The sequence below is a fragment of the Zophobas morio genome, unplaced genomic scaffold (assembly GCF_036711695.1).
Source record: "Zophobas morio isolate AGI-343-1 ecotype UQ-CSIRO unplaced genomic scaffold, CSIRO_AGI_Zmor_V1 ptg000002l, whole genome shotgun sequence".
Lineage (NCBI taxonomy): Eukaryota > Metazoa > Arthropoda > Insecta > Coleoptera > Tenebrionidae > Zophobas > Zophobas morio.
The window spans coordinates 17,333,863-17,357,883 of NW_026972107.1; the positions used below are offsets into that span (position 1 = coordinate 17,333,863).

Genomic DNA, 24,021 nt, shown 5'->3' on the forward strand with positions numbered 1-24,021 from the left:
TCGGAGCAACCGGAAGTGAACAAACAATGTGCCTGTTTTGTGTCTAGAGCTGAACGTGCACTTTAGTATAACGAAAATTAAAAGACTAAACCATTCTTCGAAGAACACATTTATGCTCTACTTAAATTGATTGAAACAGTTTCCTCTATTTTTTAAAAAGTTGATGTTGAATAAACCTCACTATATTTAACAAATTTCGAATTTTGTGTTTCAACAAAACAATATTTTTTACGTTAAAAAAAACTGACACGTTTTGGTACTTTGCATACGTTGTTGTTGAAATTGAATGAAATTTAATCAGCCAATGTTTAAAATTAACGCACTGCTAATAAAATTCGACACTAATAGTGACTCTTGTTGAAAAACGAAAGTCTTGCAATTTGATAATTTATTGCATGTAATGAAAAAAGTTTTGAAACGTCAAATCACATAGAAAGATATTGCTTAACTAATACAAAAACGATTTGCCGTTTAAAAACTTTCGTAAAAATTCCTAATTCTTTTTCATCTACTTACTTAGTGATAAGTAATATGTACAGCCGGACTAATCGCATTGTTGAGGATAATAAAAAAAATCTCGCTAAATGAAATAAATGTTACCCTGTGATTGAGTTTTCCTATCTGTGTTAGATCCCTTTCTACGCGTGAAGAGTGAAAGAAAAATATTTAATAAAGACACTATACAACAGATGGTTCTCCCTCGTAACCTTCATCCGGACTTTCAGTTAAAGCTTCATTGGCAGAATTGTTTCGCGAGCTGATTGCATTTGAATCAATCTTAGTCTGATCGTCGGCGTCTTCCGTTTGTGCACTAACGCACCGCTTGATAATCGCCCCCGGTGGTAATCTGGCCGCATCATGGAACATGTCGTTCGGATTGTTGTTAACCATGTGGAGGTTAGCGGGAACACAAGTCGGCCACTGCACCGAACAGCATGGAAGCGATGATGGGGCGACGTCATTTGACGGCACTGGATAGCCATCAGCCGTGTAACGGACGTCAGTATGGTAATGATCGTAAAGGGATGACGAGATGGAAGCTCTGGCGAGAAATTCCGCTTCCTGGGAGTATCTGCTCCTGGAATTAGCAGACTGTCGTTTGAGCCTATTGCACGGCAGCGTTCGGTAGAAGCTGGCTGATTGATCGGGTACTTTGGGTAATCCGTAATCGATGGGGTACCCTTCGGCGTCCACCCATCGTACATCCATCGTGCACCCATCGTAAATCTCCGGGCGCAAGCAGGCGTCGCGACGGCACTCCATCCCGTTAATGAGGTCGGGATTTTGCTCCAGCTGATAACGCCCCAATGACGTGGGGCTGCCGACCTGATTAGCGGTGACAACCGGGCGATCATCGCGGGGTTGCGCGTCGTAAAGCGTCATTTCCTCATCAGAATTGGCCTTGAGTGGATTAGGCTCGGCAGCTTCCTCGCCTTTCAGGGTCTGCTGGCATTGCATTGTAACATCTTTGGCCTTGTTTCTTTTTTCGTGTCGTTTCCATCGCCGACATCGCACAATCAATACCACGATAACAGAGATTATGACGAGTCCTAGGGCGACGGCCCCTATCGCGGCAGCCAGGAGATACTCGAACGGAAATGAGACGATAATTACTATCGGATCTTCTTTAATAATTATCTTGATTGTAAAATTCGATTGCGATGTTCCAGCGGCGTTTTCGGCATTACAGATAAATGTACCATTGTCTTCGGAGTTGGCGTTATAGATGAACAGTTCGCTGCGCTTGTTCTCCGCGCCCTCCTCCACGAAGTAAATCAAGTGTATTCCCGGGGCGACGATGGTATTGTTCTGCAGGATCTGCCCCCGGAACCACCACGAGACTGACGCTTCCGGTACAGAATGCACGTGACACTGCAGAGATACGTTCTTCCCTTCGGCCAGTTCCAGATAAAATGTTGTGGGCGATACGTCTGGTAGGCAGGCGAGCTCCGAAACGGGTATCGATTTGATGGCGCGGTTTGCGAGCCGGGGAGGACCACGGCAAGTCGGCTCCACGGCGATGGGAACGTTGGAGTTTTTCAGCCAGACGTGAAGATCTTTGATGTGACAATCGCACTCCCAGGGATTCCCTCGGAGCTCCACTCCCTTTAGATTCGGCGGAAGTGTTTCGGGACCGCGTATTGTTTTCAGCTTGTTGTCGTCCAGAAGGAGCCACTCGAGGCTGTGGAGGCCCTGGAAAGCGCCCTCTTCTATTTCGACTAGCTTGCAGTTGTCGAGTTCGAGGGTGTTGAGGAACGACAGATGATTGAAAGCCAACCTTTCTAAAACTGTTAGGGGGTTCGAGCTCAACGTTAATCTCATTAATGAAGGACAGTCCATAAATGAGCTCGTCGGCACGGTCTCCAACAAATTCCGTGATAAATCCAGCTCCACCAAGTTTGTTAAACCCTTGAAAGTTTTCTCGTTTATTATTTTTATTTGACAATTCGACAAATAAATTCTTTGCAAGTTAATCAGTTGTTTGTTGCTGAATAGTTCGTCGGCAAGATTGCTCATAAAGTTTCCGGAAAAATCCAGCACTTGAGTGCCGGGGTCTAGTCCATCAGGAATATCCAACAAACCTTTCCCGTTACAGATCACTGTCTGCTTCCCATTTTTCCATTTGCAGGAACAAGAAACCGGACAGGCCGTTGCAATTTTCACGAGAATTCCGGCAACAACTAATGCCGGCCAATAAACGAACATCATCTTCCATTCCTTGATCCTGAAACAATGATTCATGGTCAGTGTTTAGGCGATGATGAGGAAAATTCAAATGCGATCGCGAAAGTGGGTCGAATTTAATAATTTTTTTTCTGCTCTTGCCCTAACAATGGCTCCGAATTGATCGAAGCTGACCGGCGTAGGGGAGCATTTCCAATTCAAACGATGTCTGGTTCAATGAATAGCCACACAACAGAGAGTGATTGCGTTTGGCCACGTTTTTTACATTTTACATTTATTTTCGTTTGTTTAGTGTCTACACGAACCTCACAAGCAAAATTTGTACTGCTCCTTGCTCACGTCTCTAAATTGTGGAGGAGCACGAACGACTTACCTGCGTTAGAAATATAATTTGTCCATAGAAAGGTAGATAATTTTAACTTTATTAAGCAAAAGGAGCACGAAGTGTGACGTTTTAAGCTTTTGGTGAGACACACAGATACATCAGTGCTTAAAATAATGGCTCAGCCGTTCATTACACGGGATTAAGGAGCTGCAGAGGATTTGAAACGGGAGTTTTCCCCGTTTTACATAACGTATTAAATATTTCTTGTTCCACGTAATTACTTTATCAAGTGCAAATGCGCTGCGCAAACTTGGACACAACAGATGTCGACAGAGAGAAAAATGTGCGATGTGCGGAAAATACGACACAAATAATAATAAAACTTTCACAGAAGCAAAAATCCGTTCTAATAATCCTACCGAGATTTGAAGAGATTATGACCTCGTGCTCATCTAATAGGGTAAAAGGATTAGCGACAAAATTCTTTCGAAACTTTAAGATGTTGTAACTTGAAACTTTACCGCAACGACAAAATTTTTGTATCAACTCTAAAACTTCCACGATAATAAATTAAAATTAATCAGATTCAAATCCACTTTTGATCGTTCCGTTTTCTCATTACTTCCCGTGCATTCTTCGAGCGAATAATAGACCGAAAATAGCACAATATGGTGCCGAAACTTTTTATCAAGAAGTGAAGAGGTTAAAGTTATTCATCAATCTTTCCTGAACAGAGATCATTGATTTAATTCGACTTCGGTCAGAACCATTTCCGGCAAAATTTATGGCACTAAACCACTTCATTTCTAGGTTTGAATTAACAGTAGAAACACGTCACATAATGATTGGCGTAATGTCGAATGTATCGAGTTTCAAGAATAAAACCGAATGACGGTTCAAACTTGTGGAAACCTGCTCATCAAATATTCACAATAACTGCTGTAGAACCAGGTAGAAAAGACCCAATCTAGCCTTGTAAAGCAGAGCTCTACGTTACGTTGTCGTGACCGACACAGAGACCCCACAAAAATTTGATAGGATAAATCACATTTTCACACAGTGGCTGATAGGAAACCTTTTGTGTCACGTTATATAGTGCGGTGGCGCAAAATAAGAAATCTGCCTACCTTTCACGTCAGAGATATTATTATTATTGGCGTTTTACACACAGACACATACCTAAAAAACGCGTGTTTTCTTTTTCATTAACGATTTTAAAGGTTTACGATCTTTGTCTGAACGCAATCTTTTACGTATATCCAAACAAAGTGCTTGCTTCCTTATTGTTATTTGAGAAAGATAGAAACAAATTTTTACTTTTGTTTGTTTAAACCGCTGCCATGAGATGTAGATTGACCGTTTCTCTCGTTCCGGAACCGTTGGCTAGTCACTTTTCCCTTAGGCGATATTTAAAAAAGTTCAGCGTCCTTTATGGTAACGTGGGGTAAGTATATTAGGTCTCCAGTGATCACCACATACAAATTGCATATTCATGGAAAAATTATCCACAAATTTGTTCGTAGTAATAAATATCTATAAAGAAATAATGCGGAAGCTCTAATTCTTTATAATAGTTCCTCATAATATGTTCTTTATTAGTAATAAAGTACCTACACTCCCAAATCATAAAGCTTGACCTCAAATTTTAAGGGGTTTCGACAATAAGGAAAATTAAGTACAGTTAATATTTCAAAGTCCTAAGAGAATTACAAGCAATTTTTATATAATAATGATAACATAACATCAATTAAATTTTCTGCGTCTATCCTACTAAACTAAAGTAAGATGTATGCAAAATTATACCTCCGTTACGGTATTTTTTGTGCTCCGTTAATATACTTTGATTTCTTCCAGCTGCTAAATAGCATTCTTGAAAAATTAAAATTGTGAATGGATTCTACCAATTATCTCGATAATGTCAAAACCAGTTAACCAGGTCAGACGATTTTATGATATTCGACCTTGATGTTATTAGTCTTTTCATCCGAACACTCTACTTTATTTAACTAGGTAGTAGTACACGGTACTCATTTGCACACACCCCCAACCTATCAATTTTCATTAAATTTAAAATAAATCTGCAACAATATTTGAAGGCCTTTTCATCCGTTTTGCAAAATTGGGAACGGAGTGTTTGAATGAGAAAACTAGCACAATGAATTTCGAACGTCATAGCATCGTTTGACCTGTTTTATTATGCTACGTCTTCTCATCCGTACACTATTTTTTAATTAACTAGGTAGATATTTAGACATAATGTTGTTGCAGATGTGAAAATATAGGGTGTCTGATGCGCTATGCGGACTCTGGGGCGACCCTGACCCCATGTAACGCAATTGCGGTCAATGATCCGAATCAACTGTTTCAACTTTTAATCATTTAAACAGCGTACGGTTTGAATCTGAATGAATCAATCGGTCGGAGATGAGAAACGATATAGTTTGAGATATTTTATTTTACACATTTGTTCAAGAAACGTGAATAACACCTAAAAATGAAATTATTATATTTATGGACAAGTTGGAGCGACCTCTGGTGACAAATAAGAGATGAGATTGTTGTTCAGCGGATGTGGTAACTTTAAAAATTTTGCGTGGAAACGAGTACGTTGCCTACTACCTAGTTAAAGAAGAGTGTTCGGATAAGAAGACGCAGCACAATTCTGTACAAATTTGATAGATCAATAATAATTTAATCATCAATGCTACACTGTAAATATTAAAACTTTTGCTTCAAAAAAAAATTAAAACAACCCAAAAAATATTGGATAAATCTTCTAAAGCTTTAACAATAACGATGCTCACCTGAAGATATACTCGTAAAGAACCCGATAAATTATGAACGCAGGAGTTGAGGGACAACTTATTAGATAGAGATAATAAATAATTGGTCTAGGATTATTTAGACAGACCTTTCCTCGACGCTCAAACAACATATCCCGCTTCTTTAAAAATTACAGAACAGTATATTTCTTGTGATAAAACTAAAAAGAATCCGATGTGTGCTTCAATTGCTCTACCTTTGGGTTACAAGTCAGGGACGGAAATATTTACTCATAGTCTTTAAGGGATATTTGTTGCGCTTCAAAGGGCTAAGAAAATACAATAAAATCACTATTTTTCTTATAGCCACAAAATGTACACGCAAATTACATATCCTCGGTCGAAGCTTGACGGTGGGCACATGGTGAACAGGGACGGATTAGCTTCATTCCGTAACAAATTTAACAGAGGTATCTGTAAGGGTTGCCTACAATAATAGAACATTAACTAAATTTTATATGCACGTAGCACCTGCAATTGACTTTCAACATCATGGCACGCTTCTATCTCAGCATTTAGCCAAGTGAATCATTAACGATCAGCTAAATATAACACTGCAACTCTGTGATGGATTGATGAACATCTCTACGGAAAAGGTTGTTCAACTATTGTTGATCTGAATGACACTAACAGGGCCAGAAAATTTTATTAATACACAAAAGTAGTATTACGATATTGATTACAGTGTGGATCAATATTTTTTTGTTTTGTTGTCAATTTTCAGCTTGAATTTGGAACAAATCAAGTAAAAATCGTTTTTCACTTAACCGCAAATTGTGACAGCTTCCTTGTCATAAATGCCAGTTATGTGTAATATAATTTATACAAAACGAGTATAAATATAAATATAAATGGTGTTCCGTTTTCAAAAATAAATTTACAACAAATTATCACGATAGGAGTAATTTACTCTACATTGTGAATAAAATATTATCATTAGATAAAAAATACATATGTAGCACTCATACAAACGAGTGTATTCTATTCTGTCCCAAATAGCTTATTTTTATGTTTCTTGTCGTAATAAAAACAGTTTGTATTTATAACGATATTTTTGAGATCTGCTCTTTTCTATGTATCTGCAGTAGCTTATTAAGTAATAAAAAATATGTAGTGACTTAAAAAGGCTGCATTAGAACAGCGTACACGATTTTGTTCAATAAAACACGTCTCTTGACAATAGTGAGAAGGAAATCCTTCATAAATTGAATCAATTTCGACCGTGATCGGAATTCCTTCGACACTTTTCTTAAAGCAGTCTTACCGGTAATATTTCTTCGTTTTTATTACCCATTTAAATAATTTAAGAGTTAAGTAATTTTAACGTTCATCAAAAGTGCGATCGTAACAATTGAAAAGAAATCTGTAGAAAGAAAATTGAGAGACCCATCTGATTTTATTGGATGCAATAAAACTAAGCATTGTTTTCGAAACAATGAAAGAAACGGGATAATATGGGCCTGCGCCAAACTTTTTCCAAAATTTATTCTATTTGTAAATCAGAAAATCCTAAGGGACAAACGAGTCCACTTTAGAATGCAAACAAGACCCTAACTTTCTCTCCTTTTTATTTCAAACCGCGCCGACTCCAATTTCGCACATAGGCCCAAGGGGAAATGTTGACGAGACGCTATCAAATATAAAATATTGCGGAGATACTGCTACAACAAGAACACTTTTCATTTCGTTATTTTTCGCAATTGAATCATGAAAATTTTTCATGAGTCAATATGCCGGTATTTGCGGATGTGGTTATGGCCATTCAAATCGGTTCTGTATAGATTTCTTTCCGATGCCCCATCACGACAGGAAATGGCGCGAACGTGTTGCTGCAATTAAATAAAATTGGAGCTAGATTTGCCGACATTGTATCGGCAACTCCGGAGAGGACATTTTTACCCTTTTTTTATTGAAAGTAAAGTGATATACGGGTATAAAGCTATAAAACTTGCCTTAGTGCTGGGCATAAAAGTTGAGTTTAGTCGTGTGGTAGTTGGGGTTCTCTATCATCCCACACAACGCTCGCTCGCCTTTCTAATTAGTTGTTTGCTAAACCTCTTTTCTACTAGAGCGGTCGAGTTTTTCTACTCTTTCAAACGCGCTATCGACTATCGTCATGTTCCTGCCGTGAAAGGTTTAATTTAAAGCTCATTATTGAATTTTTGTGTAGGAGAGATAAAGTCCCAACTAATTTAAGTTTGGGACACGGGATGTTCATACCAGCATTCAGACAGCGTTTATGCTAACATTGCAGACAACACAATTGTCGACGATGTTTTTGCATTTTTTTTTATACCGTCTGTTCCATATCAACGACAAAATCATTTTAGAAGTAGTACCTGGTGGCAAATACGGGACTTGTTATCTGAGTCTTGTTCTCAACCACTTTAGCTTGTCTTTGATAACCACAAAATGAGGAAATTCGGAACTAAATTAATAGTTGGATGCGGGAAAAATGACTAGATTTTTTTCCAAAGAATGCTTAATACTTATTATTTTTTCGATGTTTCGCTGTCTTTAGAATACGAAAGGTCAGTCTTCTATTTTTATCTGACTGTTGTCTGTCCGTTGACGATTTTAGCAATCACAAAATCTTCAAAACTAGTGTGCTTTATGATTATCGAGTAGATGGTAAATAACTAACTAAAATTTGCCTGTTTGCCCGCTCCAAAAATCTGATGACGTCATCTCAAAATTTTGCTGAGTAGATGTCGGATATAATTCATACTATAACATCTCCATCTATGGTGTAATAACGTATTAATATTTTTAATTTTAGGCTTACGGATTGTTGCAAGAAAAACAAAATTTTTAGAGTGAAAATTTACAACTGGCGTTAAAATCTACGTATTTTTTTTTTATTTTAATAGTACGTTAACCCTTATTTGATAATTACATGACGTAAATCGATCAAAATTTACTTTTAGCATTCTCTTGTTCTACGAACAGTGTTACTCTGTAAATACCATAAAATGAACGCCGTTATAATGTACGGGACGTAGCTGAGTGGTAAAGCGTTCGATCCCCAGCTTCAACATTTTTTTTTTATTATCGCGGAACCAGTTCATTTAGCCTCTCTGAAACACTCAGAGCAGAATGATGTTGACAGTGTTCTATTATGTATATTAAAATCGGATCCGCATTTTTGCTAACCTGGAACTATATCTAAAAATCCGGTTTTAAAAAAAATCCAGATCAAAGTTTTTTCCGCTACCGGAGTATATTCGCTAATCTAAAACCCAATCGGATCTGCATAATAGACCCGGATGAAATCTGAATAGAGATCCGGATTTATAATAGGGGTTTTTTAAAACTGAATACCCGGATTAGATCTAGATCAGCGTTCAGCACCTAGAATCGTAATGACCTGATCCGTGAAGGCAAAAGGCAGAAAAATCAAGAATTCGGATCCAGTTCTGGATTCAGATGAATGCACAAATTATAAATTTGACTCCTGATCCGATCCGGATTAGACCCCGTTTTTGAAAAAAAAATCCTGATTTCATGAACATCATATTATAAAATGAGTACGTTTATCATAACTTATCATTACTTAGTTTTTAGAAAGGATATTACACTGATCCTTAATTCCTCAAACTACAGACGATTAGATTTAGACAAACATATTTGCATAAAAATCTGATAAATGGCCTGAGATCAAGATGACGACAGTGTTTCAAAATACTAATGTGGGGTTTATATTTAAAAAATTTAGAAGCTTCGGCGAAATAATTTTTTCTTTAACTTTGTTATAAACATACAGAGTAGCCTCAAAAATCGTATCTTTTATTTTTGTTTTTCACTGTAAACTATTTTAATCAAACAAAAATTAAAATTCCCTAATCACATCTGTGTTGTAATGGAAATTAAAGTAAATAATTTGTTGTTATTACATATTTATGCGTAGTTTGTCCAAGTTCAGGGCAGTTATTATGTCTTGACATATTTTGAAATTTTTCTATATTAAAAATCGACACTCGCTTACAGATTTTTTTTTAAACTCCTTCATAACTATTTTTTTTTTGTTCTAGAACCAAAACTTTTGCTGAAAATATACAGGGTGAGTCACTAAACGCGCGTTTCTCGACATTTCGTTAAAATCATTATAAATAACAAAAGCCAAAGACTAAAGTTACACAATTTTTTAAAGACCATACAGTAATACAATCGAGTACAGAAGGTTTGTTATTTCTATAACAATATACATACATTATAATAGGATCTGTTTGGAGAATGGCCACTTTCATATTTTCTCGTTTTCACGTTTCATGACACTAGAGCGTGAACAAATAGGTATCCGGATTCGATCTGTTTATCTGTCTTTATTAGAGATAGATACCGGACTATCGTCAAATTTTATATACAGAGTGAGTCACTAAGCTCTCGCTCGTCGAAATCTCATTACCTAATTATTAGAAATAGAAAAAATGAAAGACCAAATTTGCACGGTTCTTTGAAAAGCATATACTCAAATTACTTTCAACGATACAGGGTGTTGTGTTTTAAGGCGTAACACATAACTTAGTTGCCTCAAACCCTGTATATTTTGTCATATTCTGATTAATCTCTTCTTAGACTTCAAAACAGTGTTTTTTTTAATTCCATTGCCAAGTTTTCAAATAGAATTTCCTTACTGCACCTTATTCTGTTCCTTTGTTCTCTTTTTTTTCTATATTTGAAATTGAAAATTATTGCGAATTGTTACTTTTGGAGGAGACGCACCGACACGTGCTGAAAAAAAGAGCACCAAAAAGAGAGTAAGATGTAATAATGAAATACAGGGTAATTTATTTGAAAAAACCTGAACTATCGGTATTTAAAAATTGGAACGTTTTAGATGTTTTTTATAAACACTCTGTATATTAAAATTTCATCTCATACTATAACAAAGTGCGCATCTCTGTTTTGTTCTTCTCTTCAGTTCTAAAAAATAACACTATTACCTCTTTTTGTGTGAATTTTTGTATTGCTAAAAAAATTCAAAAAAAATCCCATTGGAATTTCAAAAATGAACTGTGGTCATAAAGCCTATCAAGAAACTAATGAGAATGGGTACAAATTAAGAGATAAAAAATCTAAGACCAAAGTACGGTCCTTTAAGGAGGACTGTACTCTAAAATTACTTTTAACTATGCAGTTTGTTCTGTTTTTAAACTGTAACACGACTTGTTTTTTTTAAACAAAACTCCCTATATATATTTTCACATTCTCATTAGCCCCTCCCTAAGCTTTCTAACTAAAGTTTATTTTTGAAATGCCTACTAATGCGACGTTGCCACGTTATTCCAATTTTCTTGAAATTTTTTGTTAATGGAAGGGTTCACAAAAAAAAATTGCAATAGAGTTATTTTTAAAGTATGTCTTAGAATATCTTATGAAAGGATAAATAAAGGTACCCGCTTTGTTGTGGTGTCAATTAGATCAATTTTCTTGTACAGTGTTTAGAAAAATGTATAAAACCTTAAAATTTTCAAATAACGATATTTCAGTTTTTTCAAATAGAACACCCTATATTTTATTATTGCATATTCCTCTATCGTTTGTTCTCATTCTTGTAATATGTCGATGTGTCTCTTAATAAGTAGCAGTAATAGAATATAGGATGTTCTAATTGAAAGGGCTGAAATATCAATATTTGAAAATTGTAAAAAAAAAAATTATAAACACTCTGCTGCGATTTTTTTGTGAATCCTTCCATTGCAAGAAATTTGGAATACCCTGGCAACGTCGCATCAGTATCAAAAAAATAAATCGTAGTTGTAAAGATTGGGAACAGCCCAATCAAAATATGTAAGAACATATAGGATGTTTCATTTAATAAAACGAAATTCTGTTACGCCTTAATTATAAAACACTCTGTATAGTTAAAGATAATTTTAGAGGGTAGTTCTGAAAGAATTGTCTTTTTCTTCTATTTCTAGTAATTAATAAGATATTGAGAACCGCGCTTACTGACTCACCCTGTATTACCTCTATATTAAAAAAAAGCTAAGTTTTGTGCTATGGTTCGAAAATAAAACACTCTATATAGTCGAAAATAATTTTAATCTATGTTGCTCAAAGAACCGTACAAGTTTATTCTCTGACTTTTTCTCCATTTCTAATAATAATAATTAATGAGTAGGTATATCTGTAATGTTTTTTGTTTAATGTACTACGTCTCTAGGTGGTCTAAATGAGTGACATATTAATTTTCAACGATTTTTAAAATTATGGAAAACATTTTGCGTTCGCTAAACTTCATGCTACATCAGACGTGGTGACAGCTTTTACATGAAGTATAACAAGGACAGTTTTTTTTTAAACTCACGTGATAGACGTAACTCGAAAATAATGCTGCACAAATATGTCGTTATAACCTAGAACGGCTTTTTTTTCTCGAGAAAAGTTAAATCGTTACAGAAAAATTCCCATTAGAAGTTTTCGCTTGGACGTCTGTGTATACATACAATGAAATTTTCTACCTCTAATAGCCACGCTTTTTTTTCTGCTAGAGCGACACAGCTCTTTCAGTGGTTTCAAATGCGGTGCTAAGGAAGTGCCGTGGAAGGTTTAATTTAAAGCTCATTATTGAATTTTTGCGTAGAAGAGATAAAGTCTCTTGGAGTCCCAACTAATTTAAGTTTTGGACACAGGATGTCCCTATTGGCATTCAAACGAGCGTTTATTGCACTTCCGATACCGAAGTTGGACCATGCGATCTTGATGCGATATATCATTAACGATTGCTGAAGACCACACCCTACGCAATTTCGTCCATTGTTACGACGATTGTTGTGGCAATGTTTGGTGTCGAACAGTTTGCTTGACACAGCAAACAGATTAATTTATTCAGCACTCCAGCGACCTATCGCCAAAACGGTTATTGTAAACTAACGCCTAATCGACCGTGTACCGAACTGGTCATGCTCGCTCAGTGATGCTACCTGCAGAAGTTAATTTACGGCTCTGGAAGTTCGGAAAATTTTTCAATTAAAAATCGACAAGCGAAGAATTTCAGACGGACTGTTTCGTTTTATTTCGGTGCACAATTAACCAGCAGGAATCCCTTAGCCCATTTAACCTGAAAATGCTGAGAATGCTTTACGGAAAGTACGGACAAGTGAGTGACGTTCAAACTCGAATGTTTGCGATCGTTGATTGATCGATGGTTACTCAGATGTTTCGTGAAAAGGGTTCATTGTAGAACACCGCTTTTTGCTTGATCGATATCTGAACACTAAATGAAATAATTATCACTTTACTAGAAAACCACATCAATGCCTTGCTTCGCCCTTTGGTCTTTCCGGGAATTTAACCGGAGCGAAACTATTTGACCGGACCTTTTCGTTTGTATTGAACTCATTACTCGAAGCGTAGTGGACATGTCTATAAAGGAACGTGACCATGAAACGTGCATCAGACGCCTTTCATGTGGCAGTGAACTCATTTAAATTAGATAAAAAATCGACGCAGGTTTCAATAGGACAACATGAAGGTTAATAATTAGTTTGACAAAGTTTTAATAGCGCCAATTTCGAAACAGAAACTCAATTCTTTTAGAAAATTTAATATTCCCATCACGTTTTCTTCCTCATCTTCCGAGTTATTTAAATAATTACAAGCAAATATTGATCCCAAAATTACTTTTTGTTTGAGGCAGTGCAAGAAAAGTTTTCGGGATCATTCCAAAGAGAGAAAGAGAATTGGAACCTTCTCCGTCCCAAACGGTTTAATTATTGCTCTCACTTGCCTGTGGACGTAAACCCCGAACTGGTGTTATATGGCGTTTGATAACAAGGATGAAAAATTTAGATAAAACTTGAGATGATTTATGGGTGCTACATCATTTGTCAAGCGAGTTTCGCTTTTGCTTGCAGTATCGTTTCTCTCGTGTCCACAATTAAAATTAATTAATAGGAATAAAAACACTGGCGGACCCGTTCTTCCGCGGAAACGTTTTGGGAACAGTTGTTTTCGACGATTTGCAACAATTAGACACACACTTTCGAAGTAACCAAGTAAGTTCCGGTTCCCGGTTACTAACTAAGATGTGAGCCCTGGGAATATGTTGTGGAGCTTCGGAGCAGTTTATGCCTAAACTTGCGGAGTGCATTGCGTTGTAATGTGTCTTTTATACACGTATCTTTACACCAAATCGATACCGCTTTTATTATCATTAAAGAGAACCGTAACGTTGTGATTACCCAATACCCTCATTAGATCAATCACAGGCAGCAGCCCTTTTTAAAAAAAAAACACCCCTTTCAAATTAACGAGCGATGCGATGCAGTCAGCTACCTACAGCAGACTAAATATGATGGAGGAGTTGAAACAGTAACCAATAACAGCAACGTCAATACCAATTGCACAATGGGACGTATTTTAATAGAGCTTCGCTGTTTCTCTTATGGAGCTTTGACGTTAATCTTAAAGGTTGATTTCACAAGAGCATGTGCCAGTGACAAGCAGGTTATTACTGTTCTGATTTAAACGCACAAGTGGCAGTCAGGTTACCGGTTTTGAACAAACAATAAATTCCTTCTGCTCTTGCCGTTTCGGTTTCATGACTTTTCGATGGTGCACTCACGGCGGCAGGCTGAAATTCTGACTCTGAATTATTTCGCCTATATCGTATGTCTGTCGTGCAAATAGAGAGATATCATATCTTTTTGAATCCGACCAAGACAAACGGTTCTAGCTCCGGAGATTTTGCATCCTAATACCAACTTTTAAAATGGAAATTTGAACTGATTCGGTGCGTCTCGCAGCTGATCTTTCGTAGAATTTCTTCGAACACGTTTCGCTTAAATCACCGGAAAATTGAAAATTGCATATTTTAGCGCAAGTTTTTCAACGTGGTGAGAACGGTGACCTCACGATTACATTTATCATCTAGACGATATTCTGCGGCTTTTGTTAAGCTGTTAATACACATACAGTAAATTTGATTAGAAAAAAAGAACAACACGTACAACAAATTGGATATTTTTTTATATAAATATTATACATGTGTGGTATCATCTATTTAAACTTAAGTGAATTTAGATTAAACTTTAAAGTATAAACATGTACAAAATTCGAAACAAAGACCAAGATTCGTACGAAGACAAGTCAGTCTACAAAAAACCAAAATCAACTCAAAGCTGACATAATTTTTTCTATTAATATACAAATAACAGCTTCTAAAACGCTAACAAATATTATAAATGTAAAAAAATTTGCACATATCTAATTTATTATTTTGATCCTATTAAAAAAAAATTGTCAAAGATTATTTCTACAGGACTTTCCTTACCCTTGAAGTACTGTCCAACAAATATCGCTTTTTTGAAAAGTTAAAAAAAATCATTTTGCCAACTTTTATTCGTAATAACACCTATACGTTAAAACATACATAGATAAATAATACTAGTAACAGTTTAAAAAGCTAAATGACATCCTATAAATGTGTTTTGACACCGTATATATATTTTTTGTTTGTCTACGACATCCCACTATTTTTTAATGACACCCTATGTATTTCTTAATGCATCATACTTTAATCACTCATACCCCGCCACTGATCCCAACGCAGTATGTTACGAAAACACACTTGTTTATATTTGGTCTAAAGTATCCCGTTGTTAATTCATGATAGGAAACGGATTAACAATATTCCAAAAACATGAATGTATTCATAAAATAAGCCTGTGTTAATGAGTTTTCGCGTTTGAAAATGATCAGATCAATATTAGTTCAGTAAGCTTAATTAAGTTATAATTAGTTAAGTTAATTCCGACATGTGTTCTGTAACGCTGATAATAATACACTGAGGTGTACCTTACTTGCGATTTGAACAATAAAAAATATAATAGTCAGTAAATGTTGAAAAAACTCCGTCCCGCATTCGAACGAGCGCGATATTCGCATCCGAAGGGGAACGCTACGCCAACGAATAAACTTGCATAAACTCCGCATATACTAGTGACAAAATTTCAATTTTTGCGAAAATTTGGATGCCTCGGGGAACATCTGAAGACTGATTCATAAATAACAAGTACACTACCTAAAAAATAAAAAAATTTGAAGGGTATCATTACATTGGTGGGGGGATGATTAGAAACATTTTGGTTAGCGTTTTACATGACATTCCTAAAATACATACAAAATTTGACAACAATCAGTCAAGTAGTTTCGAAGATTATGTGTCTAATAAAAATGGATACAGACGACAGACGACAGACAGACCTGATGGACTCGAATACTATACTCCCTTAACTTATGCTTTGGAAATAAAAATTGATCGAACGTTATTTCGACAGAACTCCAACAAATCCAGTTTCTTTGAAAAATTATACAATGTGATTTTGCGATATTTTTGTAATAACCTCTATACCGGGTGTATGGAAAATGGCGGAATAACTTTCCGCTACGCTCTTAACAATCAACCGGTGAGTGTGGGAGAAATAGCAAAAAAATTCAAATATGTCATTTGACAAAATCGGTGTTATTTTAGCAGGTGCTATCTCCGCCCACCCGCCTTCTCTTTTCTTAGCGAATATCTCATTTGCCAAAATCAATTTTATCTTAGCAGGTACTAGCCCCGCTCACTCACCCTCTCTTTTCTTAGAGGGTATCTCATTTGCCAAAATCACTCTTATCTCAGCTGGTACTAGCCCCGCCTACCCACCCTCTCTTTCCTTATAGAGGGTATGTCATTTGCCAAAATCGGTCTTATTTTAGCAGAATTTTTTTATTATTTTTTGGGACTGCCGAAACCCCCGTACATAACTTACTGAAAAGTTAATCCGCCATTTTCCAGACACCCGGTATAGAGTTGACAATATAGGAATATCAAATGCAATGTATTTTGAATGAAAGACTTTGAAATCCTGTTGCCAACTTTCTACACCCGGTATATAAAAACACAGATAGCAATAACAGTGTAAGAAAAAAAGAAAACCTCATAAGACGGAATAGAATAGTTTTCGCATTACAACTTCGACGTCGCCGTGTTCCTCGCGGCACCGTATTCACCGTCGCCTAAAAAATGATGTCTAGTCTAGATTTTTTGATAAAATTTTGATACCTAGGGTTTTCAAAAATCAAGATGCCTTCATGAACCACAAATATGAGAGTATTTTATTTGATAAAATTTAAATCGCGTTTACTGAAAAAAGAAATTGAGAGAACATCATCAAATTATTGGTGGGGATGGTTAGACAAATTTTGACCAACATTTTACAATCTACACCATACCGGCTCGGTAGTTGCGGAGATTATTATCTGTCCAATAAAAGTCGACACAGACGACAGACAGACGGAAACACGAGACCTCAATTTTCATACTCTAGGGGTCGAGAAAACACGGAAGTAGCTACCTTATTGTCGAGCCTAAGCCATGAAAGTAGAAAGAAAAACAAGAAAATGAAACTTTGTTATAAAAGAAGCTACATTTTTGTGTAACATAATAAATAATAATAGAATATAAAATTAGACATTAACTTTTCTTACGTAGGTATCGTTAAACTAAAATATTTCGTAGTTCCTAAAGTAAAAACCCGCATACGTACGTATAACTCAATATATATTTTAAACATTTGCTTGTAAGTTCTCTCAAATGATGTCATGAGTTTGTAGTAGAAGTTAGTACCATATGATCTAGTCAGCAATGGTTATTTACCATTGAAATAACCGGTCAGTTTGACATTTGTATTATCAGTTTATTTAAAAAAAAAATTGAAACAGAACATTTTATTATCAAAAGTTGGTACGGAAATGGAGTCAAGCAAGAAAACCGCGAGTGGCCTACTCTCTAATTCGCGCATAGAAGAATTTCACTAACAATTTGCCATAACCTCAAAAACGAACAACTGTGACAGTGTCGATTTTCCTAACACAATTTTTAACAAAACAACTTCCATGGCTGACTGTACGACATTTTTTCCAATTGTATGTTATTAATATTATCATTTAATGACAGTTCTGAGGTAGAATAGGCACTGATTTTTTTTTTCATATTCGACAAACTGATTCGAGTGTCTAACATGAAAAAAAAGTGAGTTGTCTGTGAATAATCTACACAGCTTAACAAGGAAAATAGAGGAAACTTTGATTACTCTACTAACATCCACTACCAATTAACTTACTGGATTTTCATGGCCAACGCTACATCGATAACATCGTGAATGGATAATATGTTAGCAAAAATAGTCGATAAAACTCAGTAACTGTACACCCTATATCAAGACTTATAAAGCAATATTGTGAAGGTAATATCTTCGGCTGAATTTATTTAACAATTTTTTGAAATGATGTCACTAAATTTTCTGAAAATAAATTTATTAAGTGTAACTTTCAGAAACAAAATTGTCGTCTATCGTCGTTATATTTGTAAAGAAAACATACCGTGCGTTCATCAATTATTTAGATCAGTGGTGGCTGTGAAAGTTAAATTGACGCGCTGGTATTTGAAATGTCAAACTTTCGAATTTCTTGAAAATAAAAATGCAAAATGGTTTTCTCTGTGGAATACAGAACATTCATAATTGAATCTTACTTCCGAAATAGAGTTGCAATCGAGGGAGAATGGCATTATAACAGTGCTGTTGTTTTTAAAGAGTTCCAACAAAAATTTCCAAACTTTAATTTCCTCTTTTCTTTTGATTTTTAAAATGTTGTTAGAATCACTGTACGAGTATTTGGTGAAGAAAAAGGTACTGGACGACCAACACTGCAAGAAATTGGATCATCGTTAGGTACAAGCCATAACATTTTGAGAGAAAAACGCCATCTTTTTCCGTACAAACTCCATCCTTATCAAAAAATTACTGCAGACGATAACTTGCTGGATTTAATATTCTTTTATTCTCTTAAGAGGTCTTTATTTTGTAGATTATGTTAACTTACAAAATATCGCCGTTAGTTTGTAAATTGACATAAGCCAATATGCAACCAATATTACACATGAGTGTTTCATTGCGTTATTAAAAAATATCAGAAGTCAAGAAGACAAACGTTCAAAATCTCAGAGCAGTCTTTGATCAAAGTAATTAATTAATGCATTGTATGATTTGAAATAAACAAACCTGGCACCTACACCTTTTTTAATTTGAGTCTATAGTGTTTTCTTTCTGAAGAAGATGGTTCTGAATTCTTTCAGATATGTTAGAGTTGCTGACCTACTGAGACTGCAATAAAGCTATTTAATGCATAAGTTAGTACTGAACTCCAAGTATTTTAATTATAAAAAAATCACGACTTTTGTTACAATTCTCGAGTAAAATCCCATTGATACTGTGATAAAAATTAAGTTCGCTATCATTTCTACAAACAGTATTTTAATGGATTTTTCAGTTTTTCAAGACTATGGCGTAAATAGCGTCAACAATTTTCATTCATCCTTATTTAGATCGTTGTCATTCATAAATAGTTTACAATGAATAGCATTTATAAACAAGTCAGACACAAGCTTGACCCTTGAGTGATGTTAGAGGTAGCGTTAAATAACTTAAATCAAGAAGAAATTCCGGAACAAACTTCTACAATATTTTATTGAATGGATTTTATAGTAATTCTCTTTTAGGGTTTGTTATTTCAATCAGCTCTTCAAATGTTTGTAATAGTTATTTACGTTACAAATTGGATAAAAACACGCAAAATGTTACACATCAAAAAGCACCCGTCGAGTTGTGTATTTACACCAACATGACCAAAATACATCAGTTTACGAGCAGTATTTAAATTTAAACAAATGAGTGCGGTAATGTAACTTATCCTACTCATTTGTGTACCATGAGTAAACCGGAGCAACAATGTATCTACCTAATTACTCATTGAAAATGAATGGTATCAGTAAAATTTGTCCTCAAAATTCACTAGGTAAGTAGAGCAAAATTAAAAAATGCATTTAGTCCATTCATTTTAAATGTAGAAAACAAATTATCTTTTTGTTAAGAAAAAGCTGTAAATTTATTTAGATAGAACTTTCCTGCCTCATGAAGCATAGTTTTTAGGAAAAAGTGCAAAATTTGAGTCTACTAATTTTATTTTTTGTTATAATAACAAGAGTGGATTATTATTAAACCACAGCTAAAAAAATCAAAATATGCGTGTACTTCAAGTGAGATTTTTGAATACATTTTTTTTATGATACCATCTATAGAGACTATAGACGAATGTACAGACGATTTTTTCTGAACATTCTAAACAACTAAACGTGGCAAAATTATGAATGCATATGGACCAGAAATTTAAGATGAAAAATTTATACACAAATAGAATGCAAAATGAAATTGAACGCCGACTTAACACCCTTTGGAAATGCTTTCATTAATACCTAAAATCACGATTTGTGAAAACATTATTATTAAACTCTGTCTGATAATGCGTATCGATCATACAATTTGTGATGTGGCAGTGAACCTTAGAATGCAGGTGCTGACGAAAATGATCACCTTATGTAATTTCATACAGGTATGTCGCAAGTGCTTCAACGTCCTTTCATGCGAAAACTTGCTAGTTGAGCTAACAAATAGTTCGTTTACGACAGAACCAAAGTGACAGATTTATGATGGCTGAAAATATATCTTGAAAACTACTTAATATATGTCAAGATTTAAAAGAACAAAGTAGATATTTTGTTTCATATAGTGCTACTTCTTGATAATACATAATATGAAATAAATTATCAAAGTCTCGATTAACTTTCAATTTATCTGCAAAACCCCTGGTGAACTTTAGCACAGTAAATTATGTATTCATAAAGAGCAATTGTCAGGTGGGTGTAGAATCCTACAGTAAAGTTCAAATTCTAGCTAAATAAAACCCTTTAAACAAATTTTATCTACCTATATACACACCGGTGCCAGACGGTTTAGTCCGTTCGAAAGAGAGCCTTGAAAATTTTATTAACTTTAATTATTAAGACCTAATTTGCCTCTATTTGAATAGAAGTGTATTCCATTGTGATCTGTGTATGTCAACTTTTATCCCATCTATTCTGGATAAAACTCTTAAAACGCAATCTTCTCATTCTCTTGTATCGAAGATGGCACAGTCGAGCACCTTTCCTAATTCGGTGAAAGCTTTTTTAAAGGTACCTTTGTGATTTTCTTGAGAGATAAGCTACCTAATCGAATACCCCATTCAGAATTTCCAGCCTAAATAAAAATCAAGAAAAGCTATTTTAAGAAGACAGCCTGATCACTATTCAGCGTACGCATAATAACGCTAAATACGTCGAAATTAAATAAACTGAGATAAGGAAAGGAAATTCGTAGTGTAAGTAACTAAATAGTTATACAACTAGTTTGTAGTTTATGTGAATAGTTGGAGACGACAGTAAGTGGTGATTTATAATTTATCTCTAATAATAATTAAACAACATTACTTGAATGTTAATTATTCATTTAGGAGAAATAGTCCTGGAGTTGTGGTTGAAGGGTCGAGAGAAAGCTTTGTTTAACACACTCAAACAGACCGTCATCGTTTAAATTGTATAACTGAAAATCTACCTTAAAAGTTTACAAGCTGGGTTTGTAATCTCTAATAACTAGGTCATCTAAAATACCGGCAATGCAAAAATGAATTTATGGCAGTATTAACCCCAGTGTTTGCATTCGGTTTTTAATAGTAGGACAAGAGGGTGCGTCTGTTAACTAAAGAAATAAGTCAAAGTCTATTCAGACGATATTAAATTTTTATAACCCGCATACTTTTTAAGTCCATAATCTAATAACCTCTAAATGATTTTGGTGTCAAGGGTGGCTCTCGAATATTTTTTGTTAATTATTTCGCCGCCTTATTACCACACATTTCTTGACATTCCAAAGAAGTGCTTTTAAAAATTCGTTACAAATAGGGGATCACAAAGTAAAATATTCGGTTTTCCGTGTAGTTTTAATTTTAAATTAGAAAAATAACTAGGTACGGTGCATAATGCTGGAGCGTCTATCTAGTTCATATATCGTAACCAATGTGGTGTACAACTTCTCAAACTGAATTTAACTCAGTAAATGTCAGTTTAACGAGCTACAAACCTATGGAGTTATGATCACGTTCTTCCGTCAAAATTCGCTAATTGTGCTATCCTTCACGGTGACAGTTAATTGCATTTTTCGAATGATAAAATTTGAGTTTCCTTTAAAAATAATATTTCACATTTCTCCATCCCCTGCACTTGAAAGTTTTCTAGTTTCATTTGTAAATATAGTTTTCCGAATTATAGTAGGTCAGTTGTCAAATAACCGTCATCAGAAGAAATTAATTGTGTCGGCACCAACACTGAATTAAATCCCTGTACGAGAAAAACGTAACTATAGTTTCTGAATTACAGGGTACGTAATAAAAAAAATGGGGAATAGCTTACAACAAGACTTATTGCAAGCTGAAGAACAAATTTTGGAATGTCGAAGAAGAGCCCTACATCATCACCGACTTGTAGCCGAAGGTGGAGTTTCACAGTTTGTAGTGGATCGTACCCTAAAAAAGCAAGACCTAGATCCATACCACGTTCAAAAAGTGCAAGCTTTGTAGCCCATCGATTTCCGTGTAATTTACTGCAAATGGTTGTTAAAACAATGTCATGAACGCCCTAAGTTTTTAAACTACATTCTGTTTACGGATGAAGCAGGATTCACTCACAATGTTGTTTTCAAGAGCTACAATACTCACATTTGGTTCGATGAAAATCCATACGGTTGTCAAGAACTACGATTTCAACGACGGTTTTCCATAAATGTGTGGGCCGGTATCGTAAATTACCGCCTAGTTGGATCTTATGTTTCACTGAATAAACTAACCTCGAGTTTTTAAACGTGTTAAAGAACAGCTAGACTGATGTGGAAGTGCCTCTAGGAGTACGAGTTCGCATATGGTACTTGCATGATGGAGCATGGCCACATTTTACTAGACTTGTAACTGAATGGTTAAATAACTATTTTCCTAACCAGTGGGTCGGTAGAAACGGCCCAGTAGCTTGCCTTCTGCGTTCACCCGATCTCAATCATGCGTCAGAATAAAAAGTCGATCACCGTGAAGCCTTACCAAAAATCAGTCCTTCTCAGGACTACCATTTGTTTCTACAACTAATAATTTTTCGCATTGACTTTTAACGATGAATGAATACATGAATGAACGAACGATGACAGCAAAAATTCGGTTTTACTTTTAATTGAAACTATAAGTGTTCACATCGTTTTTATTCGAATATTTTTTCACCTACTGTTTCAAAGGTGGATCAGTGGCATCGCATCGAGGGTGGTGCTTGGGAATTTTGTCCCATTCGACTTTTAATTTGATTTTTCTATGTTTCCGCATGACTACCGTACGTGATACCATGATTACAATTATTGCATATATTTCAAAATCACCCTGTATATTTAGTAGAAGGTCGGTTTTCAAACAACCGTTATCAGAAGAAATTAACACATTGTAGGGAAAAAAGCAATAGACAAAAAAAGTAATTTTTTAAAAGAACCACAGAACATACTGTAGCATTTCCTGTTTCACTGCAAACAAACAAAATTCCCTTTTTTTAAATGAATATTGCATCTTTTATTTGTTGTTTTCAAAATAAAACAATGTGGAGTTGCTATGCGTTTTCATAATAAAATTTTTGAGTAGGGTTGGCATGTAAACTGACCAGTATTGAACAAAAACAGTTATTCAAACCATGTTCCCATAATTACGATTGTTTCAGCCGTTACTGAAAAAAAAATGCTTGTGTTTTGTTATATAACCTGCCGTAAATTTCAAAAGCCATATCGCACGAATAAAGCAAACTTACACTCGCAGGCACGGGAAAGGTGGGAATCATGAAAAAGTCATGAATCAAATGATATTCTTAGCAATATAAGGAAATCGTGAAAGTTTATGTTAAGTTTATATTATGTTACTGACTGCTATTATTATGGAAATTGGGAAAATGATATTGCATTCGCCAACACAAGGTGCAGTTTATTTTATTTTTACTGTGTAGTTACCACGAACGGTGGCACAACTATAAATTGCTAAAATAGTGTTCTAATATATTTTAAATAGAAGTAGGTGAAAGTTGAAACTCCGGTTTCTAACTGGTTACAACGTCAGAGTTGTCATTACTAAGTAAGTGCCTGTGACTACTTGGTTTTAGTTAGGAATTTTAAGCCTCGTTCAAGAAGTGCTTAAGCGTTTGAGAAGTTTTTGCGTTGTTTAAATATTTGTCCATTTTCTAATTATTCCTTACAT

General features: G+C 35.2%; 1 protein-coding gene across 1 annotated transcript in view; it reads right to left on the reverse strand.

Moving 5' to 3' along the window:
* Positions 1-425: 425 nt before the first annotated feature.
* Positions 426-24,021, reverse strand: part of LOC135129183 (leucine-rich repeat-containing protein 24-like) — a 73,241-nt gene continuing 49,645 nt past the window's right edge. The window contains exon 2 of the mRNA XM_064056300.1: positions 426-2,725. Within this exon, the coding sequence (XP_063912370.1) occupies positions 679-2,709 (2,031 nt within the window). The 5' untranslated portion in view covers positions 2,710-2,725 and the 3' untranslated portion in view covers positions 426-678. The remainder of the gene's footprint in view (positions 2,726-24,021) is intronic.